General features: G+C 40.7%; 1 protein-coding gene across 1 annotated transcript in view; it reads right to left on the reverse strand.

Annotated features, from left to right (window-relative positions):
• SLC2A13 (solute carrier family 2 member 13) overlaps window positions 1-16,713 on the reverse strand; it is a 427,729-nt gene extending 411,016 nt beyond the window's left edge. Inside the window, exon 1 of the mRNA XM_060024584.1 lies at window positions 16,050-16,713. Within this exon, the coding sequence (XP_059880567.1) occupies window positions 16,050-16,599 (550 nt within the window). The 5' untranslated portion in view covers window positions 16,600-16,713. The remainder of the gene's footprint in view (window positions 1-16,049) is intronic.
• Window positions 16,714-21,292: the final 4,579 nt, after the last annotated feature.

Consider the following 21,292-nt stretch of genomic DNA (forward strand, 5'->3'; position numbering starts at 1 on the left):
TATAAGAATACAATGAAAGATTTTGTAAGATTTTATAAGAATTTTATAAGAAACAAGCTTGCTTTCAAGAGACATGACCAAGAACTTGAATAGTTTTTGGCTTTGTGTGTTTTTTGTACGTTTTCCGGCCTCACCAACTTAACTGCCAGGTGGGCAGGAGGGGCCCTGCATGGCTTCCGAGATAGTCCAGATACACATACTATCCTATCTACAAAATCACGGAGAGCCACATTACACTGACTATACTTATGCTCCCAAAAATAGTAGAGAGAGGAGTTCTAGAAGCCATTTTCTTTACGATTTTATAGTAAACATTAGAATTAGGTAGACACAGCAGTACTGCTTCAAATTTTATGTTGATGTTAATTTCTAATAATGACTATATTTCAAGAATCTTTGAAATCTACTGTTAGACATAGTTGCAACTTATTTTCAGTCACTGTATTTTTCTTTCAAAACTACAAGCAGTTGCTAAGCAAACATTAAATGGTTAATGTTTAGTCCTTATAAAAACTATGCACAGGATTTTCGTTTCCAATTTTCTTGCTATATTGTACACAATGAGTTCCTGACATGGAGTTATAAACTAGGCCCAAAAACATGATAATGAAGTTTTATATGAAAGTTTCCATTATTAAAATTTTTTATTCCAAAACTATTATTTTTCAAGTTTTACTAACACTATTCATTCTTTGCCTCTAAAAAGGCAGATATATCTTTTCCACTGAGAACTGAACTATTTTGCCTGTAAGCAGGCATACAAAATACTACATTACAAGATAGAGCTAATATCACAGCTCCAACTGGTTCCTTACTACTAGCTCTAACAAACAGGTTCACGTTTTTACTTTCTTATTCAACCCCTCCACCTAGCCAAGAAAAGCTGCCTACTTTCCTCAATGCTTTACATTTATCACTGCCCCCTTCCCCCACCAGAAATGTACCCTTCTCTCAAATAACTAATTTTTGTAACTTTCTTCAAGATCCAGTTCAAAACTTCATCTGTCTTGCTGGAAAATAAATTTTACATAATATAACTGAACACTTGAAAGAAAGAATACTGCCCCGCTTTTAAACTACTCATTCTTTCAAGTTTGACTGTTCGATTTATATTATGGAATTTTTACTCATCTGTTACTAGTTATGATAAACATAAAAATCTAAGGATAATTTAATTCCATTGATTGCAAAAGGTGTTAAAGCAATGATCAAGAACTACCATTTATTGATAGCCAGATAGTTTTACATGAATTAGCTTATTTAATTTCTACAACAATGCTATTTTCTAAGCGCTATCATAACACTCATTTTACAGACATGGAAATTGAGGCACACAGTGGTAAATGCCCAAGGTTACACATCTTATGTGTGAATGTTTAACAAACACTGATGCTTTACTTTGCCAGGCACTTTAAAAGCACTTTTATAAATATGAACTCATTTAATCCTCTTAACTACCCTAGGAGGAAGGTCTTATCGCCATTCTACAGATGAGGAAACTGAAGCACAAGACTTGACATAATCACCCAGGTAGTAAGTGGCCAGCCAGGGTGTGAGCCCAGGCAGTGTGAATCCAGAGGGCTCAAGCTTCACCACCAGTTAGTCCCATTTCTGAATTAACAGTGCAGCAATTAAGTATGTACCTGAGCCTTCTAGTGTTCAACTACAGCAATGTTCTTTTGGGTATTACTTTTATGTACTCATTAGTTTGCTACATATTTAAGAGCTTAATATATAAACAGTGTGTAACTCAGCGCAGTAAAAGACACAAATACTATTAATACCTAATTACCTAACCCCATGAGTTTCTGTTCTACCAGGGGAGATGAGTCACAGCCAAAAAGATATATATATTATAAGGAATAACGCAGTTAAAGGCCATGAGTTGCTTCAGAGAAAGTGCCAATGTTTAGCAGAAGCCAACTGAGAAAGCTTTCACGATAAAGCTGAACCTGGAAGGATGAGTAAACAACCTATAGATACTTCTATTGTAGGATTAAGAACCTGTTACTGCGCTCTCATGTTTGTCTCTCCCCAACTAGACAGGTCTCTGAAGAACAGGGACTAGTTTTATCTTTCTCTCTCCAACACCCAACAAAGTCATCACTCAGTAAATAGCTTTGGGACAAGGGGTAGAGAGAATGTTATGGAAAAGCTCATTCTAAACAGAGAGAACAGGAACTTAAAGGGAAAAGCAGCAGTTTTTAATTTTAGTTGCTGTATCATAGGCAATACCTCTGTGCTGTCCAACTCCAGGAGGCCCCACTTTCACCATATCCCATGTGAATATACCCCCTCAAGGGTGAATACAGTGTGCATGAGCCTCCTGGAGTTGTGTAACACAGCAGCTCTGATTATAGGCATCCCTGTTCACAAGCTCTGAGCAAAGGAAAGAGATGTTCTAACCTCTAAGCTTTGCTTTTCTCATTGTCATTCCTTGACATGCCGTGGCCATGTTCTTGAAAAACTCATTTAAAAATTTTATATTTTAAAATTAACTCTCACAATAATATATCATGGTAAAAAAACAGTTATGCTATTTTCAGGGAGAAGCGACAGAGTTACAAAACAGTTGAGCACGGACAGACTCTGAAGCCAGACCTCTTGGGAGCGATCTCTGGCTCCACCACTCAGGAGCTTTGTGACCATGAGAAAGTTACGTCATCTCTTTTCACCTAAATATCCTCTTCTTTAAAAGAAGATACAGGCATACCTCCAAGACGTTGCAGGTTCAGTTCCAGACCACCACAATGAAGCAAATATTGCAAAACAGCAAAGCAGCAGTAAGTCTAAAAACTCAATGTACTACTTTAAGTAAAAAACACTTTATTGCTAAAAATACTGACCATCATCTGAGCCTCCAACAAGTCGTAATCTTTTGCAATGGTAACAGAGATCACTGATCACAAATCATCATAACAAATATAATAAAAATTTTAAAGTTTGAAATATTGCAACAATTACCAAAATGTGACACAGGGACATGAAGTGAGCAAATGCTCTTGGAGAAATGGTGCTGACAGACTTGCTCAATGCAGGATTGCCACAAAATTTCAATTTGTAAAAAGCACAATTATCTGTGAGGCACAAAAAAATGAGGTATGCCTGTAATAGCATTACCTCACTGGGTTATTATAAAAATTATGGGAATATAAGCAAAATGTTTAGAAGACTGTCTGGCACAGAGTAAGCATTGAATAAATGTTAGGTATCACTTCCAGGGCGCTGGTCACTAAATCGATTGCCAATTCACATTCTGCCTTGAAGCGACTAGGGAGACTCCCCCTGGCACAGAGCAGGGAGATGCTGAAATCAGTACAGAAGGATGCTGGTGCCACCATGATGCCACTGTGCACTGTGGCACTGGGTACCCCATCACACCGCTCAGCCTTGTTGTGAAATGAGGCTTCTGCTGTGTGGCTTTTAAAACATATGCCAGACCACATCATTCCAAACAATGGTGCTAATATTTAATAAAAGGCCTAAATATGAAGCATGCAGTACTCTCTCCCAACTTGAGTCTAGAAGTATCTGTAAAACTTGGCTATTTTCTTCTCTATACATCCAAGGAAGTTAAAGTTTAAATACAGAAAATGTTTTGGGGTTTTCTTCTGAGTACATATTTTCTCCAGACAATGAAAGTTTTCTCTACAGAAGTGTTGCTTACTCTTTACTCTGAAGGTCAAAGGAAAGAGAAAGGTAAGAAAATGAAAAGAGTTATAGACAGGAAGGATGGGAAGGATGTATAAAGGAACCAAGTTCAATCAGGAAGAAAAAAGAAAAATAGCTTTATGTGCTTTTGAGTAAAAATGGCAAAGACTGCTTGCTATTTGAGATCTACCAGCAGGTTCTACATCATTAGAGGTGTTAAAGCCAAAGACATTAGTGTGAATCAGTCAACTCAGACTGTGTTCTTACTTTGAGCTTAAGACACAGAAGAGAGAAGTATGGATGGATGAAAAAGAGAAATGTTTTATAGAGAAGTCACATGAACAACTTCATAGAACTCTCGTTAACACTTACGTCATCTCACTGACAACTCACTCAAGGAGCACAATGCAATACTACTAGGCAAACATAATTAGGTCATAACTCTCACTGTAAGTCTACAATGTCAATGCCACCAGATATAAAAGTGTGGAGGTAGTGGGGTGGGGCAGTGCACACAAACTGTTAACATGTATGAAACAAGGAAACAAAGTCAAAGAAGTCAAACAAGTTTTACTTTACATGTCAAATATTACCAGTAAAGAACAGAAATCTAATACAGAAATCCAGCTTTAAAAGAAGATAAAACTGTGCCACATCTTCTTTATCCATTCATCTGTCGATGGACACTTAGGTGGCACATAAATACAATGGAATATTACTCAGCCATAAAAAAGAAATGAAATTGAGTTATTTGTAGTGAGGTGGATGGACCTAGAGACTGTCATACAGAGTGAAGTCAGAAAGAAAAACAAATACCATATGCTAACATATATATATGGAATCTAAAAAAAAAAAAAATTGGTTCTGAAGAACTTAGGGGCAGGACAGGAATAAAGACGCAGACATAGAGAATGGACTTGAGGACACAGGGAGGGGTAAGGGTAAGCTGAGACGAAGTGAGAGAGTAGCACTGACATATACACTACCAAATGTAAAATAGGTAGCTAGTGGGAAGCAGCTGCATCACACAGGGAGATCAACTCAGTGCTCTGTGACCACCTAGAGGGGTGGGATAGGAGGGTGGGAGGGAGATGCATGACGGAGGGCATATGGGGATATATGTGTACATATAGCTGATTGTTATACAGCAGAAACGAACAGCATTGTAAAGCAACTATACTCCAATAAAGATGTTAAGAAAATAATTATTCAGATAACAAACAAAAAAAGATAAAACTGAAAGAAATTATGGGGAGTGGGGAAGGGAACAAACTTGGTCACAAAAAGAAAAAAATCAGCACTAGCTGATTAACTATTTAAAAATCTGTCTGATTCTATGAGTACCTTAAATGAAATTCTTTATTGATATTAATCTCAGTATTGAGATTGTATTGAGAAAGTATGACTTTCTCATCAGACAAGATTTTACATTTGCTTTGCATTAAAGGATAAAAATTCAAAGTGCTGTTTGAATAAAACTGATATATTTTTGAAAAATATTACTCAACAGGCCATAACATACCAATTAAAAGCTGCAATAAGCAGCTACAAACTGTGTTCCAGTAGAGGAAGTACCGGAACAGAGGCCGACAGAGGAGAAACTGGTGTAAATCTAAGATTAATTCAGCAAACCCAGTGCTGTATAAATTAACAAGTCAATTCTCAGTAAACGTTTTGGATACTGGTAAATATCTGAATTTAGACCCTTTTTACTATGCCCCACACAGGTGCTAAATCACCACTTACAATGAGCAGTAAATGCCAACACTATGGAAAAAGGTCGAAATTACACTGCGTGCTTTTTGGCTATGGACATGCTAACAATGATAACAGTATAGCATTCTTATACTCTGCCCTGTCACAACAACCTTGTGTGTGTGTTATGCATGAGAGACACAAGGTCCCAGACAAAAATCAAATGAAGCAAAACATGCAAATTCACACTCCTTCAATCCTTTTCTACCTAACCGCACCTAAAAACTTTGATTGTAGGTACAATATTGCTAAACACTTACAAAATGTAACTGTGTAAAGACATGAAAATAAGATTCTCTATAGAATATAATAAATTCTGAGTTTGCAAATTTGTGTCCTATTTGAAATTAGAGTCTTCAGGTTTAAAAAGCTTGGTGTCTGTCTACAAGAGACCCACTTCAGACCTAGAGACACATACAGACTGAAAGTAGGGGATGGAAAAAGATATTCCATGCAAATGGAAACCAAAAGAAAGCTGGAGTAGCAATTCTCATATCAGACAAAATAGACTTTAAAATAAAGACTATTAGAAGAGACAAAGAAGGACACTACATAATGATCAAGGGATCGATCCAAGAAGAAGATATAACAATTGTAAATATTTATGCACCCGGCATAGGAGCACCTCAATACATAAGGCAAATACTAACAGCCATAAAAGGGGAAATCGACAGTAACACATTCATAGTACGGGACTTTTACACCCCACTTTCACCAATGGACAGATCATCCAAAATGAAAATAAATAAGGAAACACAAGCTTTAAATGATACATTAAACAAGATGGACTTAATTGATATTTATAGGACATTCCATCAAAAAACAACACAATACACATTTTTCTCAAGTGCTCATGGAACATTCTCCAGGACAGATCATACCTTGGGTCACAAATCAAGCCTTGGTAAATTTAAGAAAACTGAAATTGTATCAAGTATCTTTTCCGATCACAACGCCATGAGACTAGATATCAATTACAGGAAAAGATCTGTAAAAAATACCAACACATGGAGGCTAAACAATACACTACTTAATAACGAAGTGATCACTGAAGAAATCAAAGAGGAAATAAAAAAATACCTAGAAACAAAGGACAATGGAGACACAACGACCCAAAATCTATGGGATGCAGCAAAAGCAGTTCTAAGGGAGAAGTTTATAGCAATACAAGCCCACCTTAAGAAGCAGGAAACATCTCGAATAAACAACCTAACCTTGCCCTCAAGCAATTAGAGAAAGAAGAACAAAAAAACCCCAAAGTTAGCAGAAGGAAAGAAATCATAAAAATCAGATCAGAAATAAATGAAAAAGAAATGAAGGAAACGATAGCAAAGATCAATAGAACTAAAAGCTGGATCTTTGAGAAGATAAACAAAATAGATAAACCATTAGCCAGACTCATCAAGAAAAAAAGGGAGAAGACTCAAATCAATAGAATTAGAAATGAAAAAGAAGTAACAACTGACACTGCAGAAATAAAAAAGATCATGAGAGATTACTACAAGCAACTCTATACCAATAAAATGGACAATCTGGAAGAAACGGACAAATTCTTAGAAATGCACAACCTGTCAAGACTGAATCAGGAAGAAATAGAAAATATGAACAGACCAATCACAAGCACTGAAATTGAAACTGTGATTAAAAATCTTCCAACAAACAAAAACCCAGGACCAGATGGTTTCACAGGTGAATTCTATTAAACATTTAGAGAGGAGCTAACACCTATCCTTCTCAAACTCTTCCAAAATATAGCAGAGGGAGGAACATTCCCAAATTCCTTCTACGAGGCCACCATCACCTTGATACCAAAACCAGACAAGGATGTCACAAAGAAAGAAAACTACAGGCCAATATCACTGATGAACATAGATGCAAAAATCCTCAACAAAATACTAGCAAACAGAATCCAACAGCACATTAAAAGGATCATACACCATGATCAAGTGGGGTTTATTCCAGGAAAGCAAGGATTCTTCAATATACGCAAATCTATCAATGTGATACACCATATTAACATATTGAAGGAGAAAAACCATATGATCATCTCAATAGATGCAGAGAAAGCTTTTGACAAAATTCAACACCCATTTATGATAAAAACCCTGCAGAAAGTAGGCATAGAGGGCACTTTTCTCAACATAATAAAGGCCATATATGACAAGCCCACAGCCAACATCATCCTCAATGGTGAAAAACTGAAAGCATTTCCACTAAGATCAGGAAGAAGACAAGGTTGCCCACTCTCACCACTCTTATTCAACATAGTTTTGGAAGTTTTAGTCGCAGCAATCAGAGAAGAAAAGCAAATAAAAGGAATCCAAATTGGAAAAGAAGAAGTAAAGCTGTCACTGTTTGCAGATGACATGATACTATACATAGAGAATCCTAAAGATGCTACCAGAAAACTACTAGAGTTAATCAATGAATTTGGTAAAGTAGCAGGATACAAAATTAATGCACAGAAATCTCTTGCATTCCTATATACTAATGATGTAAAATCTGAAAGAGAAATCAAGAAACCACTCCCATTTACCACTGCAACAAAAAGAATAAAATATCTAGGAATAAACCTACCTAAGGAGACAAAAGACCTGTATGCAGAAAATTATAAGACACTGATGAAAGAAATTAAAGATGATACAAATAGATGGAGAGACATACCATGTTCTTGGATTGGATGAATCAACATTGTGAAAATGACTCTACTACCCAACGCAATCGATATTCAATGCAATCCCTATCAAACTACCACTGGCATTTTTCACAGAACTAGAACAAAAAATTTCACAATTTGTATGGAAACACAAAAGACCCCGAATAGCCAAAGCAATCTTGAGAACGAAAAACGGAGCTGGAGGAATCAGGCTCCCTGACTTCAGACTATACCACAAAGCTACAGTAATCAAGACAGTATGGTACTGGCACAAAAACAGAAAGATAGATCAATGGAACAGGATAGAAAGCCCAGAGATAAACCCACGCACATTTGGATACCTTATCTTTGATAAAGGTGGCAGGAATGTACAGTGTAGAAAGGACAGCCTCTTCAATAAGTGTTGCTGGGAAAACTGGACAGGTAAAGTATGAGATTAGATCACTCCCTAACACCATACACAAAAATAAGCTCAAAATGGATTAAAGACCTAAATGTAAGGCCAGAAACTATCAAACTCTTAGAGGAAAACATAGGCAGAACACTCTATGAGATAAATCACAGCAAGGTCCTTTTTGACCCACCTCCTAGAGAAATGGAAATAAAAACAAAAATAAAGAAATGGGACCTAATGAAACTTCAAAGCTTTTGCACAGCAAAGGAAACCATAAAAAAGACCAAAAGACAACCCTCAGAATGGGAGAAAATATTTGCAAATGAAGCAACTGACAAAGAATTAATTTCCAAAATTTACAAGCAGCTCATGCAGCTCAATAACAAAAAAACAAACAACCCAATCCAAAAATGGGCAGAACACCTAAATAGACTTTTCTCCAAAGAAGATATACAGACTGCCAACAAACACATGAAAGAATGCTCAACATCATTAATCATTAGAGAAATGCAAATCAAAACTACAATGAGATATCATCTCACACCAGTCAGAATGGCCATCATCAAAAAATCTAGAAACAATAAATACTGGAGAGGGTGTGGAGAAAAGGGAACACTCTTGCACTGCTGGTGGGAATGTGAATTGATTCAGCCACTATGGAGAACAGTATGGAGGTTCCTTAAAAAACTATAAATAGGGCTTCCCTGGTGGCGCAGTTGTTGAGAGTCCGCCTGCCAATGCAGGGGACGTGGGTTCGTGCCCCGGTCCGGGAAGATCCCACATGCCGCGGAGCGGCTGGGCCCGCGAGCCGTGGCCGCTGAGCCTGCGCGTCCGGAGCCTGTGCTCCGCAACGGGAGAGACCACAACAGTGAGAGGCCCGCGTACCGTAAAAAAAAAAAAAAAAAAACTACCATATGACCCAGCAATCCCACTACTGGGCATACACCCTGAGAAAACCATAATTCAAAAAGAGTCATGTACCAAAATGTTCATTGCAGCTCTATTTACAATAGCCCAGAGATGGAAACAACCTAAGTGTCCATCATCGGATGAATGGATAAAGAAGATGTGGCACATATATACAATGGAATATTACTCAGCCATAAAAAGAGACGAAATTGAGCTATTTGTAATGAGGTGGATAGACCTAGAGTCTGTCATACTGAATCACAATTCTTAAGACCCCAAATAAACTATTTTCTTATTTGCAGCCTCCTGAATTTTTTTTTTTTTTGCAGGGGGGGTTGACAAAAGGTTGAAGAAAGTAAGAGTTTAAAAGCAAAATGGTTTAAAGAAGAAGGAAAAAAAAAATTCAAGGGATGTTTAATCTGATCATATCATTTACAACTGAAATCTCCAAAGACTGTCCCCGCATAGGCAAGACCAAATAAACCCTATTCAGCCTAATCCACACCTCTCCCCGCAAAATATCATTCCAGTTTCATGGTTGACCCATCACCACCCTTCAGTCACTTTTTGCTTCATATACTGCTTTTACTTTTTGCTGCCTTTACTCTTGCTGTTAACTTAAATGCCCAATAATTCAAAGAGCAAAAGACTCCGAGGTTTTGTTTTTTTAATTCTGATTTCACACCAGTGACCTTGTCATTTAACTGCTGCACCTTGTTTTATTGCATACCTTGTTTCATTGAACTTTGAAGATACTGCATTTTTTACAGATTGAATGTCTGTGGCAACCCCGCAGAGAGCAGGTCTATTGGCACCATTTTTCCAGCAGCACTTGCTCACTTGCTCATGTGTCTGGGTCACATTTTAGTAATTTTCACAATATTTCAAGCTTTTTCATTATTACTATAATTGTTATGGTGATCTGTGATCAGTGATCTTTGATGTTACTAATGTAATTATTTTGGGGCACCACAAACCGCAGCCATGTAAGATGGGAACTTAATCAAAAAATGTTGTTTGTTCTGACTGCTCCAGGAACCAACAGCTTCCCAGCCCCTCTCCCCCTGTCCTCAGGCCTCCCTATTTCCCTGAGAGGCAACAATATTTAAATTAAGCCAATTAATATCCCTACTTTTAACAGTCTCTAAGTGTTAAAGCGAAAAAAGTCACAGGTCTCTCACTTTAAATGAAAAGCTAGAAATGATTAAGCTCAATGAGGAAGGCATGTCTCAAGCCAAGACAGGCCACTAGCTAGGCCTCTTGCACCAGTAAGCCAAGTTGTGATGATGGCAAAGTTGAAGGAAATTACAAGTACTACTCCAGCGAATACACAAATGATAAGAAAGCAAAATAGCCCTGTTGCTAATACAGAGAAAGTTATAGTGGTCTGACAGAAGATCAAACCAGCTACGACATTTCCTTAAGCCAAAGCCTAGTCCAGAGCAAGGGCCTAACTCTCTTCAATTCTACGAAGGCTAAGAGAGGTGAGGAAGCTGCAAAAGAAAAGTCTAAAGCTAGCAGAGGTTGGTTCATGAGGTTTAAGGAAAGAACTCCATGCACAAAAGTACTGGGGAAGCAGCAAGAGCTGATGCTGAAGCTGCAGCAAGTTACCAAGAAGATCTAGTAAAGATAATTAATGAAGGTGGCTACAACTAAACAATAGATTTTCAACACAGACAAAACAGCCTTATATTGGAAGAAGATCCCTTCTAGGACTTCCATAGATGGAGAGAGGTCAATGCCTGGCTCCAATGCTCATTTACCATTATAAAAATCCCTGGGCCCTTAAGAATTAGGCTAAATCTACCCTGTCTGTGCTCTATGCATGGAACAAAGCCTGGATGGCAGCAAGTCTGTTTACAGCACGGTTTACTGAATATTTGAAGCCCTCTATTGAGACCTACTGCTCAGAAGATTCCTTTCAAAATATTACTGCTCACTGACAATGCACCTGGTTACCCAAGAGTTCTGATGGAGATGTATGAGATTGATGTTGTTTTGATGCCTGCTAACACAATATCCACTCTGCAGCTCATGGATCAAGGAGTAATTTCGACTTTCAAGTCTTATTATTTAAGAAATACCTATGTAAGGCTATAGCTGCTATATATAGTGATTTTTCTGATGGATACGCACAAAGTCAATTGAAAACCTTCTGAAGGATTCACCATTCCAGATGCCATTAAGAACATCAGTGATTCATAGTTAGAGGTCTATTTTGCAACATTAACAAGAGTTTGGAAGAAGTTGATTCTAATGATGACTCTGACTGAGGAGTTCAAAACTTCAGTGGAGGAAGTAACTGCAGATGTGGTAGAAACAGCAAGAGAACCAGAATTAGAAGTGGAGCCTGCAGATGTGACTGAATTGCTGCAATCTCACGATAAAACTTTCACGGATAAGGAGATGCTTCTTACGGATAAGCAAAGAAAGTGGTTTCTCAAAAAGAAATCTACTCCTGGTGAAGATGCTGTGAAGACTGTTGAAGTGGCAGCAACGGATTTAGAATACTATCAATACATAAAGTTAGTTGATAAATCAGTGGCAGTGTTTGAGAGGATTGATTCCAATTTTGAAAGAAGTTCTAACTATAGGTAAAATGCTATCCAAACAGCATCGCATGCTACAGAGAAATCATTTGTGAAAGAAAGTCAACTGATGCAACTGATGCAGCAAACTTCAGTGTTGTCTTATTTTAAGAGATTGCCACAGTCACCCAGGCTTCAGCAACCACCACCGTGATCAGTCAGTAGCCATCAATATGGAGGCAAGACCCTCCACCCGCAAAGATTACTAGCTGAAGACTCACACGATGATTAACAATTTTTAGCAGTGAAGTATTTTTAAATTAAGGTACGTACAATTTTTTTAGACATAATACTATTTGTACACAATAGACTACAGTATAGTGTAAATATAACTTTTTATGCACTGGGTGTTTGTGTAACTCACTTTATTGCAATAGTCACTTTATTTCGGTGGTGTAGAACCAAACCCACAGTATCTATGAGGTATGCATCCAGCAATAGGAGACCTGTTTCTAGAGCTAAAAGGATTAAATAAGATAACCTATATAAAGTAACAGCAGGGCTCCTAGTCTATACTAAAGCACTAACTAAATAATATTTCCTTTCATGGCTCTCTGTAAATCTGCTGAACTCCTACTCATCCTTCAAGCCCCATTTTAAATATCTGTTTCTACAAAACCTGCTTAATTATGTGTTCTATTTTCCTCCCCCCCAAAAATGCAATTGCCTATTATCCTGTGTTACCCACGGCACTTAGAGAAACCTCTATTGTATTTTAATTGCTTTTTTAAAATATTTATTTATTTATTTATTTTGGCTACATTGGGTCTTCGTGCTACACACGGGCTTTCTCTAGTTGCGGCGAGCGGGGGGGCTACTCTTTGTTGCAGTGCACGGGCTTCTCATTGCGGTGGCTTCTCTTGTTGCGGAGCACGGGCTCTAGGCGCGTGGGTTTCAGTAGTTGCAGCACGCGGGCTCAGTAACTGTGGCTCGCAGGCTCTAGAGTGTAGGCTCAGTAGTTGTTGCGCACGGGCTTAGTTGCTCCGCGGCATGTGGGATCTTCCCGGACCAGGGCTAGAACCCATGCCCCCTGCATTGACAGGCAGATTCTTAACCACTGCGCCACCAGGGAAGTCCCTAATTGCTTGTTGCTGGCCTTTCTGTTCCATTAGAGTATGAACACCTACAGGGTGGGATTTTTATCTAATTACTGCCTACTCCGAAACTGACAAAATCAATAATGGAAGCTTAATTTGCATTTGTTAAACAAATAAATGATTTAATTAAACCATTACAAACTAAAACCCTTAGATGGCCTTTCAAATATTTCATAATACCCTTAAAAAAATAATGACAATCCTAACTTAGAGCGATACCCTATCAGCAATAGAATTTTTTAATGTTTCTGCTTACCATTCACTCATTTTATTCAACAAGTACAACCACTGCCTCCTACGGGCTGGGAGTATTGTACATTAGTGAACAAAACGAATAAAAAACCCTGTCCTCCCGGCCCTTATATTTACCACAGGTAAATCTGTGGAAGTAAGAAATTACCATTGCAAACTTGTCTGAAAAATATACCAGAAGACACATTTTGTTATTCTTCAACATTTACTAAATATCAAAAGAACAACAACAAAACTCCTGACCACACATAAAATTAAACTACTTAAAACAGCATGAAATAAACTCAGATTTAGTGTACTAAACAAGCAAAACTGATTTGTATCCTTAAAAACATGCTCATGTTAGGACCCATTTCCTTGTAGCTAAAAATATTTGTGACTTCTTTTTTGAATGGTTAGTAATCTTTGTGAGTTTTAAGGGTTTTATGTGTACAATTACATGCATCACATAGATCCTAATTTGAAAGGTGGTGATGTTTAATATGGCTTACTTGAAAACCTGTTTATGACCTTAAAACATTCTTCACTTTATAAGTGAGGAGGGCTTTTTACGAAACTTTGTATCAGGGCTTCCAGTCTAAGGGGTGCTCCCCCTGGAATGAGACAGGCCGTTAGTTAAAAAAATTTAACTAATTTTTTATCAGGATCATGTCTCAACTGGCTGCACTATCAGGCAAGCAGCCCACGTGCCACAGACACAGATGCAGTTCTTGCACACCAACCTTTCCAATCTAACCTCCGGCTTCATCCATTTGGCTGCATCCACCTGGTTCCCCAAGTATGGCCTATGGTTTCCTTTCTTTACTCATTCCCTGGCTTAGAAGGTCCTTTCCTTACTTCTACTGTCAAAATACTACTCATCAACATACCATTTCCATCTGGAAGAGCTTAGGCTTTCCTCTGTTGGGGGTAATGGTACCCTCTTTTAATTCATCAGCCCTCCCTGTGATCCTTTCTTATGGAGATTAGCAAGTTCTACCTTGCTTTAGTCCTGCCCTGCCACTCTTACTGAAATATAAATGCTCCTCACTGTTCTGCTCACAACATCTGGAAAGGGCCCTTACACACAACAGCGGGTTAATTTTCCTATCAGATAAAAAAGTAAACATAATACCCAAATATCCAATATGTGCCATAGCTAAACACTAGGAAACTTCATTTAGAGATCTCTGCAAAACAGTATTGAATTCCAAAATCACAAATAAGATTCAGTCTTACTGAACAAATCTTGCTACCTAAAATTACATTATTTCAGTGTCCGAAGAAACAAAAAAGGTAGTCTGATATCCCAGGCAGAGAATTCTGAGAAAATAATCCTGAAAGCACAGGTAGTTCCTGTACAGGGAGGTTTCATTTCAGCAGTACTTTTTGGTCATTTTGGACTTTAATGCACCAACTCAACATTTTACTGAGAGGCTTGTCCTGCTTCCCAATTAACAGTGAGATACACAAACAAAAAGGAAGTCAGTAATAACCGATTTTGGATATAAAAGTGCAGTGAGTTAGGTTTTAGGCCCATGGTTCCTACATGTGGAGTTGCATAAATGGGGCTCTCTCCCCCATAGAGCCTACAGAGAAGAGGCAAAAACCATAAAGGTCAAACAAGTGGTGAATGGACAGATCATCAAGAGCCCAAGATCTAAAGGGCTCTTTCATCAATCCCTAGCCATAGGGAAGAAATACTTTAACAGCACCCTAAAGGAAACAAAATAACTGAATTATGAAAGGCAACATTAAAAAAGCATCAGTGGCGCGTCTTAGAAAAACTACTAGCGAGATTTAAGTCTCAACCCCCTACTTTGTCTCAAAAGTGTTTTCTAATAACACTAAGCACATTCCAAATAGCTTCCATCTGCCAAGAACTTACCAACTGCACCTCCCCTGCTCAGCAACCAGGGTGAAAAATCAATGCCAAGGAAATCTACATCCATTCATTTTGGAAGTAAATTGCGAACATCTACCTTGCTAGGCATTTAATCCACAGGGCGAGTAGTTCCTAAATGAATTTAGGAAGTGAACATGACCCAAGGGAAAGCAGGAGAGGCAAAACAAAGAGGAGAATGGGTGAATATAGATTTAAAGGGAAAAGTCAGAGAAACAGAAAAGGCAAGAATTCATTTGGGAAGAAAATGAAAAGCAAAGGGCAATACAAAAAGTAACAGCAAAAGAGGAGAAAAAATAATACTCCACCCTAAAGATAAATGACTAGAGAAGGAAAGTGAGGAGTAGCAAAAAATAGAGTCCAGATGACTTGATTAACTTTAAAAATTCTCTTACTGTGACTTTTAAGACTGATTGGGTTCGGAGTTTGGAATCCTAGGAAAGGAAACGGTCTAGCAATGGAGAAACAAGGTGAGACAATGCTGAAAAGTAAAGAGACCCTCCTTCCTAAGCTCTAGATAGGCATCAGGTAGGACTGGATCAAGGACAACGCTGGTGATACGCGGGGCTCCCGGAAGGGCTCAGAGAGACAACAATCACGCTGATTCACTTGTCTGTGGGAAATCGAAGATTCCTCGTGGGCTCCGGAGAGACTACAGCGAACCCCCACCCCCACCCTAGGGGGAGCCTGCGAGGCCGGACTAACAAACAGATGGGCTCTCGGAGCAGAGCAAGAGACGCGCAGTATTCTCTGGAGCCGGCCAGATCCGACGGGGACCCCGAAGGGGCAAAAGGAACGCAGCGACCAGGGTCAAGGGCGGTGTCGCCAGGGGCCCCCGCGCGCCCTTCGCCAAGCCGGAACTCACCGATGCCGAGCCCTACAACCAGGCGGCCGGCGAGCAGCGTCTCCTTGTTGTTCGCCGCAGCCAGCACCGTGGAGCCGGCGGTGAAGAGGGCACTGGCCAGCAGGATGGCGGCGCGGCGGCCGAAGACGCCGTTGAGGGCCCCGCCAGCCAGCGCCGAGACTGCGGCCGCCCCCACCGTGCTGGACACGAGCAGCTCCTGCCACAGCGCGTCCAGGCTGAGCTGCCGCTTGAGCAGCAGCATGGCCCCCGACACCACCCCGGTGTCATAGCCGAACAGGAAGCCGCCCAGCGCGGAGAAGACTGCCACCACGTACACGAAGGCGGGGGTCTCGTCCTGCTGGAACTGCCTCCGCGCCGCGCGCTCCAGGTCCCCGACGCCGCCGCCGCCCGAGCCCTGCAGGCTGGCGCTGGACTCGGCGGCCGCCAGGAGGCTGCGCTCCCCAGCCGTGCTCGCCGCGTCCGGCTCCTGCTGCTTCCTGCGCCGCTCGCCCATGAGGCTGCTCAGGCTCCGCAGCGTGTACTCCACATTCTCGCTTGCCTTGCGGGACATAGGGCAGGGGCCCGGGGCTGCCCGGGGGGACGAGGCTCCGCGGGCCGGCGGTCTCGGAGGGCTAGACAGCCCGAGCGGGCACAAGGAACCGCTGCCGCCGCCTTCCTCCTCCCGGCTCCCGCTCCGACTGCCACGGCAGCAGCCGCCGCCGCCGCGGCCGCTCCGGGGAGAAAGTTGCTGCCCGCCGAGCCCCGGCGCTGCGGAGTTGGAGCCTGGCGGGTCTCACTCGAGACTCACGCCCCGCGCCTGCCGAGCTGGCGCTGCAGAGCGAGCGGGAGGTGGGGCCGCGGGTCACGTGCAGCCCTAGCCGGCAGGGCCTAGCCGGAGACGCTCCGCCCCCTCCCCGGGCGGGGCCAACCTGAGCCCGCCCCGATCCCTAAAACCCACCCCCAGGTCGATCGCGACCTCTGACCTAGGCTCCTTCTTACGTGGCTCTCGCATCCTTACAGCTTTAAGGCCCCTAGTTTGGGGGCCGCAACTGGGTAACAAGCCAATGTTTGAATGCCGGGTACTAGGCTTTCAGACCCCGGAGAAACCGCCTACGATGATTGCACGGTTTGGAAAGGCAAGGAGAGAACCCCTTATAAAAGCCTGAAGATGGCCAAGGCTGGAAAGGGCCTAGGAAAAAATATACTGTTATGGCATATAGCAAGTACCCTTACTTACTTTTATAATATTGTGACAAAAATGGGTCTGTTCTGGAGCAATTAAGTTTCTTATCGCCAGTCCCTCCTCAACTTATGCTTATTTTAAAGGCACGGTACATCTTATTTCTTTGAGGACAGAGATAATGAATCTCCCCAGGTGAATCCCAAACTTCCTTCCATGGATCCCTGATATGTAAAAGAAAATTTACATTTATACATTACACATTACAAAGTAAACCCAATATTTGATGTGATTTAAGGTTTAAGAGGAAATCTCCACCTAACTCCCCCAACATACTCACTAAAAGGAAGGATGTCTTCTCCCCTGAGAAGTCTGCACTGTTACCTTCCATTTGCAGGGGCAATTTTAACTGCTTCATTTGCTTGAAACAAAGCAAAGATGACATTACTTGCCACCATTTTTTTAAACTGTTGAGTTAATTGCCGGTTGTTAGTTTTTTTCCTCACTTTGAAGTCAGTAGTAAATCATTTTATACAGCTCCACTTTAGAAAAGAAACTTTGTCCCTCTGATTTGCTTTCATTCTTCAGGCTCAGGGCAGGAGGTAAAGCATCATATAATTTTGTTCCTTATCATTTCAGTGCTCTTTTATTTTCCTTACTTGAGCAAAAGTCTTAGTCTGAGGCCTATTTTTTCATGCAGCCTAAAACTTGTTCTTATTAAAGAAAAGGATTTTGTCGTTTCGTTTTCAATAAAAATTTATATTATAATTTGTCAAAATTGCTTTCCTTTGGATTATCAGTCAAGATTATCTCCAAAATATAACACTTTCCTTAACAGCAACAAGGAAAAATGAACTAATGGGCTTAGAGGGCTTAACTATTTAAACTTATTGTGTGGCTTTAAAGTAAGGTTCTCTCATAATTCCCAGGGATCAATTAAACAGAGAGAGCTTTTAGCTCTGGAGCAATGAACTCTAATATTCAGGCTACAGAAAAAGATTCAGGTAAGAGAGCACCCTTTTCCATGCCTGCTGTAATAAAGCCGCGCCACCTGGTGGTGAGCCGGTTCATCGCTTTTAAAGAGCAGGGCTCTTCTACCAGATGAGAATCAGCTGGTACTGCTGACAGTTCCCTCTTGCTGAGATGAAACAAACTTCCTTTTACTCCTGGCAGGAACACCTTGGCTCCTGAGCATCCCTTGCTGGAAATTCAGCTTTTATGTCACAGAACGCTAAACTACTTAAAATGGTTCCACTCCAAATCATCAGGGCACCTAAATACCTACAATCAGGTTACATCTGAAAAGAAATGTGACATGAAAAAAAGGGATCAGAGAATTCAACAGAGTTCTTTCCAGCCCTTGGAGGGAGCCAAGTTCATTTTAACACTACAGCGTGAGTCCAAAGTATAGTTCCCTGAAGCCTGCCCCAACCGCAGATTATGATGAAATGGAAAGCTAAGGATCAAAAGACATGAGTCCTGTCAGTATCACTGTTTTACTGTACAACTTTTGACAACCACTAAATTAGTCTGTTCCTTGTTTTCTTATTTGCAGAGCAGATATTGGTACAGCAATGACTCATTTACTAGAAATGAAAAATAATTTTAAAATATACCTGGTTGCTATTGCACAGTAAATAATAATTCTAAGCATCATTATTGGCTTGCAAGGTGAACTTGAAAACCCAGGTTTTAAGTACATTTGCTTTACAACCTCCAGGAAGAGGGAAAGAAGTGAGAGAGTTGTTTTAGCTGTACTGCTACAGATGCCTTTCCATTCATCTCTCCCACCATAACAGTTCCCTTTCCCCGGAGATAACCACACCTATCACTTTGAAATGTATCTTTCCAGAACTTTCTGTATGCATTTATATGTACACAGTAAAACACAAAGTTTGTTTTACTATTGTTTAGATCACAAAGAAAGAAAACCCAAATCAGACTGGTTTAAACCGAAATTATGGTGGAGAGGGAGGACTTATTGACTCTTGTCTCTGAAAAGTTTTCAACAGGCTGATTTCAAGTACAGCTGAATATGGGCCTCAAAAACCAGGATGTCATCAAGGGCTTCATCTCTCCATCTGCTTCTTGCTACTTGCACTCCACTCTCAAATTCCATGTGGTAGCCAAGTGACTACAACAGGTTCCAAGGTCTATTTCCTATTCTACTCATATCTGAGGGCCAATTAGTGCCCACATCTTGAACTATTAATAGAAGTAAATCATGTAGGCTTCAAGTGTGTTTGGGGGGACTTTCCCATAAGAAATCTGGGGTACTTTTTTGCCGGAAGACAGGCAAATAAATCCTGGGCAATAAAACCAACAGATTTGAGTTACCAAAGTAACTAGTAAAGTAACATGGCATAAAAGGCAAGTAAAGCGTTTCAGGAAGGAGGGGCTGGCTAAGAGAACCAAATATATTGGGTAGAGATCAAAGAGAATAAAAACTCATATGAAATCATTGAACTTGACTATTAGAAAGTCAATGGTGAAGACCTAATGTATACCATGATGACTAGAGTTAATAGTTAATATATTGTATACTTGAAATTTGCTAATAGAATATATCTTAAATGTTCTCACCACAAAAAAGGTAATCTGTGAGGTGATTAATATGCTAATTAGCTTGATTGTGGTAATCATTTCACAGTGTATGCATATATCAAAACATCACATTGGGGCTTCCCTGGTGGCGCAGTGGTTGAGAGTCCACCTGCCGATGCAGGGGACGCGGGTTCGTGCCCCGGTCCAGGAAGATCCCACATGCCGCGGAGCGGCTGGGCCCGTGAGCCATGGCCGCTGAGCCTGCGCGTCCGGAGCCTGTGCTCCGCAACGGGAGAGGCCACAGCAGTGAGAGGCCCGCGTACCGCAAAACAAAAAAAAAACAAAAAAACACATCACGTTGTATACCTTAACAATATACATTTTTAATTTGTCAATCATACAACAATAAAGCTGGGGGGGGAAGAGAGAAAAAAAAGTCAGTGGTGACTGCTGAGAATCAGAATATTGTTTTGATGGTATTTTGCTGGTATTACATTCAGAAACCAAGTAGTAATGCCAGAATCCTGCCCTATTGATCGTTCTTTCTTTCTGTACATATAACAGACAATAGCAGCATCAAACTAAATATATTATTAATAGGTACAAAGGTAGCAGGTCCCATGGCTTAGTTATGAGTTTTAATATGTGCTTAGTACTTCCCCCCGAATCTTGCCTTTGACTTGTTCTAAGGAAGAAGAGATGGAATGAGGGAGGCAAGAATGGAAGGTAAGAAAACAGGATGGTCAGCATGCCCAATGGACGATGCCCGATCTGGATCTGCTTACTACATGGAGACATAAACAGGAAATACAAGGAAGCATGAGGCATGGGTGATATTTTAACACACATTGACCCTGCCCACTAATAACCATGCCCAACTGGGAAGAGAACTTGCGACACAACATAATATCACCTCCTCCTCTTTTGGGTGGGGAGGGTTGCAGCTCCTCTTCCTCCTCAGAGACTTCTAGGAGAGCAATGTTAATTAACAGAAAATAGTGGAAATAGCAACTGTAGGTTGCATTTTCTAGAAGTCTCTTGGTAAATGCAATGAAGGAGAGAATAGTTTAAAGAGATATCAGGATCAAGAGAAGGGGTAGAGGGGTTAGACATGACAAATGTATTCATATACTGAAGTGAAAAGAATATATTGACAAGTCAGGATCCTGCATGATTGATAGAGCAAAGTCTCAAAGAAGGCAGGGAGGAAAAGAGCAAGATCATTAAGAGAGAAGCTAACCTAGCCATAGGGAAGAGGAGGAACACATCTTCCTCTAAAAGAGAAGGCAAGGGCTTCCCTGGTGACGCAGTGGTTGAGAGTCCGCCTGCCGATGCAGGGGACGCGGGTTCGTGCCCCGGTCCGGGAAGATCCCACATGCCGGGGAGTGGCTGGGCCCGTGAGCCATGGCCGCTGAGCCTGCGCATCCGGAGCCTGTGCTCCGCAACGGGAGAGGCCACAACAGTGAGAGGCCCGTGTACCGCAAAAAATAAAATAAAAGAGAAGGCAAGCAAAAAGAAAAAAGCAGGAAAGAAGAGCATG

This window comes from Delphinus delphis, chromosome 11 (genome assembly GCF_949987515.2).
Source record: "Delphinus delphis chromosome 11, mDelDel1.2, whole genome shotgun sequence".
Lineage (NCBI taxonomy): Eukaryota > Metazoa > Chordata > Mammalia > Artiodactyla > Delphinidae > Delphinus > Delphinus delphis.